The 13,548-nt window shown below is 55.7% G+C and overlaps 1 protein-coding gene across 3 annotated transcripts in view; it reads left to right on the top strand.

Moving 5' to 3' along the window:
• Positions 1 to 736: 736 nt before the first annotated feature.
• LOC119945949 (alanyl aminopeptidase, membrane) overlaps positions 737 to 13,548 on the top strand; it is a 29,969-nt gene continuing 17,157 nt past the window's right edge. The window contains exons 1-3 of one of the 3 annotated variants that reach the window (XM_038767257.1): positions 737 to 754; positions 4,817 to 4,883; positions 9,549 to 10,426. In XM_038767257.1, the coding sequence (XP_038623185.1) occupies positions 9,807 to 10,426 (620 nt within the window). In that variant the 5' untranslated portion in view covers positions 737 to 754; positions 4,817 to 4,883; positions 9,549 to 9,806. Of the gene's footprint in view, positions 755 to 1,912; positions 1,931 to 4,816; positions 4,884 to 5,289; positions 5,440 to 9,548; positions 10,427 to 13,548 lie in introns of those variants that run through there. The other 2 variants (XM_038767258.1, XM_038767259.1) reach the window with 2 other exon arrangements.

The raw sequence follows: 13,548 nt of genomic DNA, 5'->3' as shown, positions 1-13,548 counted from the left end.
CCCCATGTGAGACAAGGGCTCTGTCCACCCCGATTAACTCGTACTGACCTCAGCGCTTAGAGCATTAGTTTTGGCATAGGGAGCGCTTAACAAGTACCAGTATTGTTATTGCTATTTATCATTATTTATTGAGCACTTACTGTTTGCAGAGCACTGCGCACGGCACTTGGGATGGTACAACAGAGTTAGTAGGCGGGAGCCCTGCCTTCGAGGAACTTGCTGTGTAGCCAAGGGCTACGCAGCTCAGTCCTGGGCCTCCTGGGTCGCTAGTGGTCCAGCGGGTGGGCCTGCCCCTGAGGGCATTTAGTCTGGGTGGGCGTCCTGGTTCCCTCTTCATATCCCACAATGACTACCGCTCCCCCCGACCCCTAGAAGCCTTACTGAAGGTGCATCTCTCAAGAGGCCATCTCCGGTCCAGCCCTCTTCTCCTTTTCTTCAGCTCCTTTCTGCATCGCCCTGACTTGCTCCCTTTATTCATCCCCTCGTCCCAGCCCCACAGCACTGTAATTGATCGATTTCGATCAATGTCGGTTTCCCCCCCTCTAGACTGTAAGCTCGTTGTGGGCAGTGTTATCCTCTTCGAAGCGCTCAGTACAGTGCTCTGCACCCAGTGAGCGCTCAATAAATACGGTTGCCGGAGTGATGGAGGGTGGGGCGGGCCGGGGGCGGGGCTGGCATGAGTAGCAGAGCCCAGTCCCCAAATTTGGAGACGCCAGTGTGGCTTGGCCCTCGGCCGGCCGTGGGAGCTTTGCAGGTGAGCAGAGCGGTCAGCCCGTGCGGGGCAGGGGGTGCGGGTCTGCCCAGCGGGGAGGGGGCTAGGGGCTGGCCTGCTTGGCCACGGCCCCCAGCCCTGGCATGCTGGTGCGGGCCAGATGTTTCTCGGGCCTGAGCGAATTGGGGAGGGGGCCCGGGATGTCCTGAGCCTGGGGCTCGGGGCCGGGGGGCCCCCGGGCCCAGGGGACGCCTGCAGCCTGAGAGTTGGTCGGGTGGTGGTGGGGGGGGGGGGGGTTGCCCAAGAAACAAAGAACTTTGCAACCTCTTGCCCCCTGCGGCCAGCTGAGCTCCTTTTCTCTCCCCTTGCCCGGCGGCCTCCTGAGCCAGAGCCTTTGGGGTGTCCGGTGGTCGGTGTCCGATGGTTGGTGTCCGGGGGGCCGGGGGAGGAGGAGCCCTGCCCGCACAGTGGTCCTGGGACGGGCCCGGCCTGGCGGGGAAGAAGAGGTTAAGCGGGAGGGCGAAGTGGTCAGGTCGGGTCGTTTCCCCTTAGATGTTCGGAGAAGCTTGGCTGGAGTCCGTCCGTCCGTCCGTCCGGGATGGGGGCAAGGAGGAGGCGGGCGGGCGAGCGGATTGGAGAGGGGAGTCCCAGCCGGAGGGGGTCCCAGCCCCTTAGCCCCCAGTCCGGGCCCGCGGCCGGAGGCAGGACCGTGAGTGGGGGGGCTCCGGCTTACGGTCCGCAGCGTGGGAGGGGTCTCAGGGCCAGGGGCAGTGCCCGCTCTGCGGTTGAGGACGCCCTGCTGGCCCCAGGGGAGGTGGGGGCGCCGCCTGGACCGGGAATGACCGGCTGGGAAAGTTGGGAGGAGAGGGTGGGTGGGCCTGGGGGGCGGAGGGGAAATGGAGAGGACAGTGCGGGGGGAATGGGAAGCGGGGGACGGTGGGGTTTGAGAGGATGAAGTTCCGTGTGGGTGTCTGGGGACGGGGCGGGCGACGTGAGGGTCCAGGGAGTGGCTTGGGGGCCCGGGGGGCGGTGTGGGTGTCCGGAGGGCCGTTTGGACTGCCATATATGTTGCCAACTTGTACTTCCCAAGCGCTTAGTACAGTGCTCTGCACAGAGCAAGCGCTCAATAAATGCGATTGAGCGAATAAATGAGGGACAGGGTAGATGTCCGGGGACCGGTGAGGGCATCCTGGAGGTGGTGTGGGAGTCCGAGAGATGGTATGTAAACTCGTTCTGGGAACGTAATGTGTCTTATGTTGTTGTACAGTCGCAGGTGCTTAGTACGGTGCTCTGCACACAGTAAGAGCTCAGTAAATATGATTGATCGTGGGTGTCTGGGGATGACGTGGGTGTCCAGGGAGCAGCCTGGGGGTCCCGGGGGGTGGTGTGGGTGGCCAAGAGGTGATGGGGGCCCGTTGTTGGGTAGGGACCGTCTCTATATGTTGCCAGCTTTTACTTCCCAGGCGTGTAGTACAGTGCTCTGCACAGAGTAAGCGCTCAATAAATACGATTGAATGAATGAATGAATGGGGATGTCCGGGGGGCGACGTGGATGTCCGGGGGACAGTTTGGATGCCTGAGGGTTGGCGTGGGTGGCCAAGGGGTGCCGTGGGTGTCCAGGGTGTGGCATGAGTGTCTGGGGGGCAATGTGGCTTGTGGGGGGGGGCAGTGTGGGTGTCCAGGGAGTGGTATGGGTGTCCAGAGAAAAATGTGGGTGTCTGGAAGATAGGGAAATGATGGGGGGATGGAATGATGTGAATGTCTGGGGTGGGGCAGTCTGAGAGTCTGGGGGGGCTGGGGGTGTGGAAGTTGAGAGTCTGGGGGTGTGACAGGCTGGGAGTCTGGGGGCCTGGAGGTGGGGCAGTCTAGGAATCTGGGTGCCTGGGGGTGGGGCAGTCTGGTAGTCCTTAAGCCTGTGAGGAGGGATGGTTTGAGGAACTAGAGATGGGGCGTCTGGGAATCTGGGGTAGTAGGGACTGGCGATTAGTGTCCCAAACTGCAGCTGTTGTCTTCCCCCAGAGACAGGGCAGGCCAGGCCACGGCAGAGGAGGGGGGCTTTCTGCCCAAACTTGATCATGTCTGCCCGGTCCCCCTCCCCAAGACCAGCCAGTGGTGGGGCAGCCCTGGGAGCCAGGCGGGTGGGCAAACGCCAGTACACATACAGGTGCAGACAGGAGCATGGGAATTCACGTGTTATTTCAGGATTGGCCCAGTCACTCTTCCTTCTCTCCCTTCTGCCAGGGCTCAGGGCAAATGTCCAATTGAACATGGGACTGGCCAGCTCACAGCTTCCAGGCCAGGGGACTGGTCAGCTGAGGGTTTCCAGCCAATGACACTTGAATCAGAAGGGGGATGGGTAGGAAGAGAGGGGAAGAAGGGAGAAGGAGGCAGTGGCTACCACTTTGGGTCTCCAGGAATGCCTCCCTGCCCCGCTCTCACACCCATTTCTCCCCAACTCCTAGTGCCCTGCCCCACCCCCAGGGCCTTTGCCACCCTCGCCCCCTGCACCTGTTTCCATCTCCCCCCAGTACTTTACCCCATCCCCTTCTCCCACCCCACCAGCCCCACCTCCGCTACATGCTGCCTTCACACATCTGGGCTGGGAGGGGGATGGGCTGGACTTGGAGGAGGGTGGGGTGTGTTGGGGGTGCCCAGTTCCCTGGTGGGAACATTCTCAGGTCCTCTCAGGCCCCCAGGAACTCCCACCTACACCTCGGTGGGCTGGCTCAGGGCTCCGGTCCGTCAATCAGTCAATCAATCAATCAGTAGTATTTATTGAGCACATACTGTGTGCAGAGCACTGTACCGAGCACTTGGGAGAGTACAATATAGCAGAGTAGGTAGACATGTTCCCTGCCCACAAGGAAAAGCAGCATGGCCTAGGGGATAGAGCATGGGCCCAGGAGTCAGAAGGAACTGAATTCTAATCCGAGCTCTGTCTCTTGTCTGCTGTGTGACTTTGGGCAAGTCATTTCACTTCTCTGGGCCTCTGATCCCTTGTCTGTAAAATGGGAATTAAAACCATGAGCTCCATGTGGGGCAAGGACTGTGTCCAACCTGATTACCTTGTATCTTCCCGAGTGCTTAGAACAGTGCCTGGCACATGGTAAGTACTTAACAAGTGCCATAAAAATAAAAAATAAAAAAAGGGAAGACACAGAGGGTCCAGGCCTGGAGAAGCATAGTAAGCGCTTAACAAGTACCATCATCATTATTATTATTATCCCGCTCATGGCCAGGGTCTGGATCACCACACTGCAGTGCCGGACTTAGGGCCCCTCCTGGGGACCCAGGAGCCTGGGGGTCAGTTCCGCCCCACCCAGCCCCCACTTCAGAGGGTGACCTTGAACAAGTTATCGTCCCTCTGGACCCCAGACCACCCACCTGTAAAGTGGAGTTTCTATTCCTGCCTCTTCCCACCCTTCCAGGCTCTGTGGAGGGAACCTTCAAGTAGTCCCTTGGGGGATGGGAGTGGAGAGTATTAATAGCGAAACGGATCCAAGCACAGAAGTCCCAGACGTTCCCAGCCCTAACAGCTGGGGCTGGGACTCTCTTGGTGGGAGGGGCCCAGCCCTCTCTCCCTTGAAGTGGGCAGAGAAGCGTGGGAGAGGGGTGGTCTGACCTCAAGGGTCAGAGGTGGCATTCCAGCACAGCAGGGTGGGGGTGAGTTGTGCCCCCCTCCCCACAAGAGGTTGATTCTGGGCACCGAGTGTTGTGGGCCAGCCAGGTCCAGAGTCAAAAGTGCTGCCAGGTTGGGGAAAGGAGGGGAAGGGCAGTAATCCTGTGCCACGGTGGCCACTCTCTTAAGGTGGTGGGGGCTGGGGTAGGGAAGGGGCAGGACCTGGAGGCAGGCAGCTGAATGGGCACTCCCAATCCCACCCATCCAAGGCTCGTACCAGCCTGACTCTGAGCCAGGGCTGGGCTGCCCAAGCCAGCAGGCTCTTTAGGAGGGGCTGGGGGGAAGAGCTGCAGCTTCAATCTCCCCTCCCCTTCATGGGCTCAGTGGGCATCACTGGTGGTTCCGCCCTGAGAGTACAACCTGAATGAGAGTTTGGGGTTTATTTGTATTACTAATATTTCATCATCATCTCCTCCCACCTCCAGGACCTGGGCTGGTTCCAGAAGAGGAGGGAGCCGATCAAGACGGAAATCTGAAAAGAAAACACAGCAGGTGAGGGGGATGGGAAGGGATGGATGGGGAGGGCCTGGGGACTGTTTACATAGTTAACAGAGGACTGGTTTGGAGTGTTTACGGGCCAGGAGGACTGGCCCTCTAGACCGTAAGCTTGTTGTGGGCAGGGATTGTGTCTGTTTATGTTATATTGTACTTTCCAAATTGCTGAGTGTAGTGCTCCTCACACAGTAAGCTCTCAATAAATATAAATGAATGAATGAATGAATGAATGAATGAATGAAAGGGAGGGGCTGGGCTGGGAGCTGGAGGTTTGAGGCGGGGGGCGGGGGGGTGCAGAGGGAATGTCTTTTGCCTGCAGACCCAGGCGGTCTGGACCCTTCCACTCCGTTCTCATCCCCAGGCTGGAGTGTCGGGCTTGATGCCTGGAGCTCTGGGGCCGGGGGTCAAGTAGGAGGCTGAGCCCGGGCCCCCAATAGAGGTGATTGCTCTACTCAGGCTGCCAAACCGCAAAAGGCTCCAAAGCCGCTGCTCCTCCGCTGTCTCTTCCACTCACCACTGCCAGGAACTGCACGGATTTTCCAAGTTGGTTTCTGTGAGCCAATCGGGGTGCTGGGGAAGGAAGGTTGGGGGCTGGCGGTGGGCTGGGGTGGGGGTGGGATCCTCTCTGTGCCTGGCACGAGTTCCATGGATGACCCTGGTGAGATGGGCTTGGAAAGTCCCAGCCGGATAGAGCAGTGCCAGCCCCAGGCCTGCATTTGGATCCTGTCCCCAGTTCGGACCATTGGTTCCAGTTCTGATGCCCGGTGGAAGGGCCTGGCCCTGAGTGGTGAGGCCAGCAGGAAGTTTCTAACTGGCCAGCTGTTATATTGTACTCTCCCAAGCACTTAGTACAGTGCTCTGCACATAGTAAGTGCTCAATAAATGCCATTGAATGAATGAATGAATGAATGAATAGGGCGGGGGGCTGGGGGCTGGGCTCCCCCAAACCAGGACCTTGCCTGCTACAGGGTCCGAAGGAGGTCCTTCCACAGCCACCCTTTGGGAATCAGATTCCCAAAGGGGCAGGGAGCTCCAGTTGGTCCCAGCCTTAGCCCAGCCAGGATCCGGTAAGCAAAGTGAGCCCACCTTTGGACTTGCAGGAGCCTACCTTTGGACTAGCTTGCCCAAGACCCTGGGGGCCTCCAGGGACCTAACCATCAATGCCCCCACTCACTCTTCTCTTGGGCTACCTGGAACCTTGTGTTCCCCACGTTCCAAGTAGGGAAATTGAGGCAGGCAACGGCAATCAGTGGTACTGACTGTTTCTGGTTTGCTGAGCATGGTACTGAGCACTTGGGAGAGAAAGGTAGAGTTAATAGGCAGGAGCCCTGGCCTTAAAGAGCTTACAGTCTACTGTGTGAAGAGCATGGTACTAACTGCGTAGGAGAGTACAATAGAGTTCATAGACATGATTCCTTCCCTCCAGCAGCTTTCAGACTATTGCGTGCTGAGCACCGTACTGAGTGCTTGAAGGGAGAACAATAGAGTTAGTAGACAGGATCCCTTCTGTCCAGGAGCTTACCGTCTACTGTATGCCATGCACTGTACTGAGGACTTAAGAGAGTACAATAGAGTTAGCAGTCAAGATCCCTGCCCTTCAGGATTGTAAGATCCTTGTGGTCAGCATTGTGTCTGCTGTTAGTAGGGTCCTGGGGTCCCCCTTGGGACCTGACATAGAAGGGAACGGCAGAGAACTGTGGGAGTTTCTCCTGAGATGATCCCCAGCTTTGCCTCCAGCAAGGCCAGTCCCCGGCAGTTGAATAGGGGCTCTTACTTGTGGACCTTGGGGGTGATGGGGGCTGGGGAAAGACAGTTGGGGCTGGGGAAGGCATTTGTTCTCCAGTGTTCCCCGGGAACCTGACAAGAGAGAACCAGGAATCCTTTAGATTACACAGAACTCGACGGGTAGGCAGGGGAGACCTGAGCCAGACACGAAGTCATGGTGTTAGATGTGTTGAGGTAGAAGCCCCTTGAAACCCAGCATGGCTCAGTGGAAAGAGCACGGGCTTGGGAGTCAGGTTCAAATCCCAGCTCCGCCAGTTGTCAACTGTGTGACTTTGGGCAAGTCACTTAAATTCTCTGTGCCTCAGTTCCCTCATCTGTAAAATGGGGATTAAGACTGTGAGCCCCACGTGGGACAACCTGATCACCTTGTATCCTCCCCAGTGCTTAGAACAGTGCTTTGTACATAGTAAGCGCTTAACAATGCCATTATTATCTCTCCCTTCTAGACTGTGAGCCCGTTGTTGGGTAGGGACCGTCTCTATATGTTGCCAACTTGTACTTCCCAAGCACTTAGTACAGTGCTCTGCACACAGTAAGCGCTCAATAAATACGATTGAATGAATGAATGAGTATGACTTCCTTTCAGTGGGAAAATCCTCTGGACAGTGAGCTCGCTGTAGGCAGGGAATGCGTCTACCAACTCTGTTGTACTGTACTTTCCTAGTGGCTTAGTACAGTGCTCTGCACACATTAAGTAGAAGCAGCATGGCCTAGAGGAAAGAGCATGGATCTAGGAATCAGAGGACCTGGTTCTAATCCCGGCTCTGCCACTTAACTGCTATGTGACCCTGGGCAGATCACTTAACTTCTCTTTGCCGCAGTTTCCTCATCTGTAAAACAGGGATTCAGTACCTGTTCTCCCTCCTACTTAGGGAGTCAGTCAGCCAATCGTATTTATTGAGCACGTTCTGTGGAAAGAGCACTGTACTAAGTAAGCACTTGAGAGAGTACAGTGAAACACTGAACAGTCACATTCCCTGCCCACCATGAGCCGACCGACAATCTAGACAACTATCGGCTCATTATGTAAGCGAGCTTACTGCAACTGTAAGCTCATTATTCATTCATTCATTCAATCGTATTTATTGAGCGCTTACTGTGTGCAGAACACTGTACTAGGTGCTTGGAAAGTACAATTCGACAACATATAAAGTACCTATCCAACAACGGGCTCACAGTCTAGAAGAGGGAGACAGACAGCAAAACAAGTAGACAAAGGTCAATACCATCACAATAAATAGAATAATAGATATATACACATCATTAATAAAATTAATAGAGTAATAAGTAAGTACAAATATACACAAGTGCTGTGGGGAGGGGAAGAGAGTAGGGCAGAGGGAGGGAGTGGGGATGATGGGGAGGAGAGAAGGAGCTGAGCATAAGGGGGGCTCAGTCTGGGAAGGCCTCCTGGAGGAGGTACGCTCTCAGTAGGGCTTTGAAAGGAGAAAGAGAGCTAGTTTGGCAGATGTGTGGAGGGAAGGCATTCCAGGCCAGAGGTAGGACATGGGCCAGGGGTCAAAGGCGGGACAGGTGAGAATGAGGCACAGTGAGGAGGTTAGCAGCAGAAGAGCCAAGTGTGCGGGCTGGGTTGTAGAGAGGTGAGGTAGGAGGGGGCAAGGGGGCTTTGAGGCCAATAGTGAGGAATTTTTGCTGCATGCGAAAGTTGATGGGCAACCACTGGAGATTTTTGAGGAGGGAGTGACATGCCCAGAGCGTTTCTGTAGAAAGATAATCCGGGCAGCAGAGTGAAATATAGACTGAAGCGGGGAGAGACAGGAGGATGGGAGATCAGAAAGGAGGCAGATGCAGTAATCCAGTCGGGATATGATGAGAGATTGAACCAGCAAGGTAACAATTTGGATGAAGAGGAAAGGGTAGATCTTGGTGATGTCGTGGAGTTGAGACTGGCAGGTTTTGGTGACAGATTAGGTGTGTGGGGTGAACGAGAGAGCGGAGTCAAGGATGACACCAAGTTGTGGGCTTGTGAGACAGAAAGGATGGTTGTGCCGTCCACAGTGAAGGGAAAGTCAAGGAGAGGACAAGGTTTGGGAGGGAAGATAAGGAGCTCAGTCTTGGATATGTTGAGTTTAGGTGGTGGACAGACATCCAGGTGGAGATGTCCTGAAGGAAGGAGGCGATATGAGCCTGGAGGGAGGGAGAGAGAACTGGGGAGGAGATGTAGCTTTGGGTGTCATCAGCGTAGAGATGATAGTTGAAGCCGTGGGAGCGAATGGGTTCACCAAGGGAATGAGTGTATATAGAGAACAGAAGGGGACCAAGAACTGACCCTTGAGGAACCCCTACAGTAAGGGAGTGGAAGGTCGAGGTGGAACCCATGAAGGAGACAGAGAATGAATGGCCAGAGAGGTAAGAGGAGAACCGGGAGAGGACGGAGTCTGTGAAGCCAAGGTTGGATAGCGTGTTGAGGAGAAGGGGGTGGTCCACAGTGTCGAGGACAGCTGAGAAGTCGAGGAGGATTAGGATAAAGTAGGAGCCATTGGATTTGGCAAGAAGGGGGTCATTGGTGACCTTTGAGAGGGCAGTTTCCGTGGAGTATAGGGTACAGAGGCCAGATTGGAAGGGGTCTAGATTGTAAGTTCCTTTTAGGACAGGGACTGTGTATGACCTGATTAACTTGTATGTGCCCCAGTACGTAGAACAGTTTGACACATAGTAAGCACTTAATAAGTGCCATAAAACCAAGTAAGCGCTCAAGAAGTACAATTGATTGGAAGTCCCCCCTCAGATGTGTCCTAAACTGCTCCTGCTGCAGTTGAGGGGCCCCTCTTCCATTTCTGTCTTTTGCAGAGATGGAAAGGGAGGACCCGAGAGCCCCTTCCACTGAGCTTGAATCTTTGCATCTGCTCCTGCTAGGGTCTGCACGCCCTGGAAGCGGGACGGGCAGCTGGAGACAGTCCCGGAGCCCAAGGAGAGGGCACAAGCTAGAAGCTCACTGTGAACTTTGCCTCGGCCTGGGTTAATTTTTACCAGGTTCTCCGAGGCCGTTAGTCCCTCCCCACAGCTAGCGGATAAAAAGATCCCGGGCCACCCCACTGCCGCTCTCCTGCCATCTGCCCGGGGCCCACTGCCCTCCCATTCCTGACCGGCCACCCCACACCAAGCCCTGCCACCATGGCTAGTGGCTTCTTCGTCTCCAAGACCCTGGGCTTTGTGATAATCTTCTTCGCTGTGGCCTCGGTGGCCACCATCATTGCACTGTCGGTGGTGTACTCGCAGGAGAAGAACAAGAACCTGGACGGCTCGGGGGACACTTCGGTGATCCCAACGGTAGCCCCGACGTCCACCCGTTCCACAGCGGACACGACACCGGACCCGAAGTTGCCGTGGAACCAATACCGACTGCCCAAGTCACTGATCCCAGACTCGTACACAGTTCAGCTGCAACCCTACCTGTACCCGAATGCCGAGGGCCTGTATGTCTTTCACGGCAACAGCAGCGTCCGCTTCACCTGCAAGGAGCCCACTGACGTCATCATTATCCACAGCAAAAAGCTCAACTACACCTTGGAAAATGGACAGCCGCGGGTGACACTGAAGGGCCTGGAAGACGCCTCCGTTCCCATTAGCAAAAGCACCGAGCTGGTCAAGGAGACACAGTACCTGGTGGTTCACCTGACTGAGAAGCTGCAGGCCGGAAAGAAGTATGAGATGAGCACAACGTTTGTCGGGGAACTGGCTGATGATCTGGCTGGCTTCTATCGCAGCGAGTATGAAGAAGATGGAAAAACTAAGTAAGATGGGTAAAGGCTGGAATGGGGCTGGGTCAAGAGCCAGAGAGAGAAAGAGAGAGAGAGAACAGCACCCAGCCTGGGAGCCAGTAGGCAGGGGACAGGCCCAGGAGAGGAAGCTGAGACGGGGTGAGCAATGCCGGGAGGAGGAGGAGAGGAGGAGAGCATGGAGTTTGGGGAGAGGAGGAGGAGGAGGAGGACCAAGTGTGTATGATGTGGTAGAAGAAGCAGCGTGGCCTAGTGGAAAGACCACTGGACTGGGAGTCAGAGGATCTGGGTTCTCATCCTGCCTCTGCCACTTGTCTGCTGTGTGACCTTGGGGCTGAGTCTGGTCTGGGTTGGGACAGGGCTGGGACTGGGGCAGGGAGAGACAGGGCTGGGGCAGTGGCATGCTTGGGATGGGGCTGGGGCTGAGACAGGGCTGGGGCTGGGACAGGGCTGGGGCCGGGATAGGGCTGGGGCTGGGACAGGGCTGGGGCCGGGATAGGGCTGGGGCTGGGACAGGGCTGGGGCTGGGACAGGGCTGGACTGGGACAAGGGCTGAGTTAAGATGGGCTGGGGCTGGGACAAGGCTGGACTAGGACAGGGCTGAGCTAGAATGGGCTGGGGCTGGGGCTGGGGCAGGTCTAGGGCTGGGCTGGGACATGGCTAGGACTGGGGCTGGGACAGGGCTGGGGCAGAGGCAGGTACAGGGGTCAGGGATGGGTCTGGGACAGGGCTGGGTCAGGGACAGGGCTGGGGCAGGGGCAGGGATGGGGCTGGATTGGGGCTGGGCCAGGGCTGGGGCAGGGCTGGGGCAGGGACAGGGATAGGTCAGTGTCAGGGCTGGGGCTGGGACAGGGCTGAGGCTGGGATAGGGCTGGGGCTGGGACAGGACTGAGGCTACTTGGACAGGGCTGGGGCTGGGACAGGGAAGAAGTTGGGACAGTTAGTCTATGCTGCCTGGGCCGGGGTGACAGACCTATCAGGCTGATGGATGATGGGGAGGGAGGAAGAGAGGGAGGGAGAGAAAGGGAGAGAGAGAACGGTGCCCAGCCTGGGAGCCAGTGGGCAGGGGATGGGCCCAGGAGAGGAAGTTGAGATGAGGTGAGCAATGCAGAGAGGAGGAGGAGAGGAGGAGAACATGGAGTTTGGGGAGAGGAGGAGGAGGAGGACCAAGTGTGTATGATATGGCAGGAGAAGCAGCATGGCCTAGTGGAAAGACTACTGGATTGGGAGTCAGAGGATCTGGGTTCTTATCCTGGCTCTGCCACTTGTCTGCTGTGTGACCTTGGGGCAAATTGCTTACCTTCTCTGTGCCTGTTACCTCACCTGTAAAATGGGAATTAAAACTGTGACCCCATGTGGGACAAGGACTGTGTCCAACCTGATTAGCTTGTACCTACCCAGTGCTTAGAACAGTGCCTGGTATGTAGTAAGCACTTAATACCACAAAACAAAACAAACAAACAAACAAATTGGGCTGAAGTTCCTGGAACAGGACAGGGGCTGGGACAGGGCTGAGGCTGCTGGGATAGGACTGGGGCTGGGACAGAGAAGAAGCTGGAACAGGGCAGAATTTGGGACAGGGTTGAGGCTACGACAGGATGGGGGCTGGGAAAATGCTGAGGCTGCTGGGACAGGATTGAGGCTGGGACAGAAAAGAAGCTGAGACAGGGCAGAATCTGAAACAGGGCTGGGGTGGGGCTGGAACAGGGAAGAAAGTGGGGCAGGGCTGAGGCTAGGAGAAGGCTGGGCCTTGGACAGGGCTGAGGCTGCTGGGACAGGGCTGAGTGGGTGGGAGAAAGGCAGGAGTTGGGTGGGGCTTGTGGCCAGGGCTCTGCATTCTCCTGAACACTGTGGAACCATGGAACCCATGCCTAGACCGGGGTCCTGTGGGTAGGAAGGTCAGGTCCTGAGGGGAGCTGAGGCTCAGATGGGATGCTGGTCCCCCAACTCTGCCATCTCCCTCCACACACTTGAGCTTGGCTTGGTCCAAGATGACCAGCTGATATGGGTCAGGGGGCATATGACTGGAGCTGGCATGGAACAGGGTCTGGGGTCTTCGGAACGATGACCCTGGGAAGGGCCCATGTGCAGAACCGTGATTTGGAGCCGGAGGGGTCTAAAGAGGTGAAGTTGCCCCTTCTATCAATCAATCAATAAATCAGTGACATTTATTGAATGCTTACCATTTGCAGAGCACTGTACTCAGCATTTGGGAGAGGACAGTATAACAGAGTTAGTAGACACTTTCCCTGCCCACTATGAGCTTACAGTCTAGAGGTCCTAACCCTCTGGCGCAATTACCATCACATCCCATTCATTTATTCATTCATTCATTCATTCAATCATATTTATTCACTCAATCGTATTTATTGAGCGCCTACTGTGTGCAGAGCACTGTACCAAGTGCTTGGGAAGTACAAGTCAGAAACATATAGAGATGGTCCCTACCCAACAATGGGCTCACAGTGTAGAAGAGTTGTAATTTTGATATGTAACTATAAAGTTTCAATTGAAAGAAGAAACAATAACCACAAAATACCTTCACGAAGGAGTGTAATAGCACCAAACCTCATCAATGCCAGACACTGGTGAAATAACACTGCCATTTACCTGTGACTTGTGCTACTGAATTATTTTCTGACAGCTCCACATTAACGTTAATATACTTGATGATATGAAGATAGTTCAAAGTTTTACTTGTCTTCTCATTCATTCGATTGTATTTATTGAGTGCTTACTGCGTGCAGAGCACTGTACTAAGCTCTTGGGAAAGTACAACACAACAATAAACAGTGACCCCTGTCCCCCCATCCCCTGTCCTCTCTCCCACCCTCCTCCCCCGCCACTGCAGCCTCCTCCCTGCCTGCTGCCCGGCACCCCAGGCTCTGCCCATCCAGCCCCTACAGCCTCCAGCTGAGCTCAGAGGGGGTCCTCAGAAGCACCGTCTCTCTGAACTGGACTGTGCCCTTTCCCTACCGGATGAAGCCGCCTCTTTCTCAGAAAACCAACCCTCTGCTCCCCGCACCCACTTTCCCCAGAAGCCCAGCTCCCTTCTCACCCTCTGCCCGTTCAGGTCCCTCCCACTCATTCATTCATTCGTTCAATCGTATTTATTGAGCACTTACTGTGTGCAGAAC

Source organism: Tachyglossus aculeatus, chromosome 26, assembly GCF_015852505.1.
Source record: "Tachyglossus aculeatus isolate mTacAcu1 chromosome 26, mTacAcu1.pri, whole genome shotgun sequence".
In the NCBI taxonomy this organism is placed as follows: Eukaryota; Metazoa; Chordata; class Mammalia; order Monotremata; family Tachyglossidae; genus Tachyglossus; species Tachyglossus aculeatus.
Note: the sequence above shows the minus strand (reverse complement) of the source record. Positions and strands in the feature narration are given on the sequence as shown.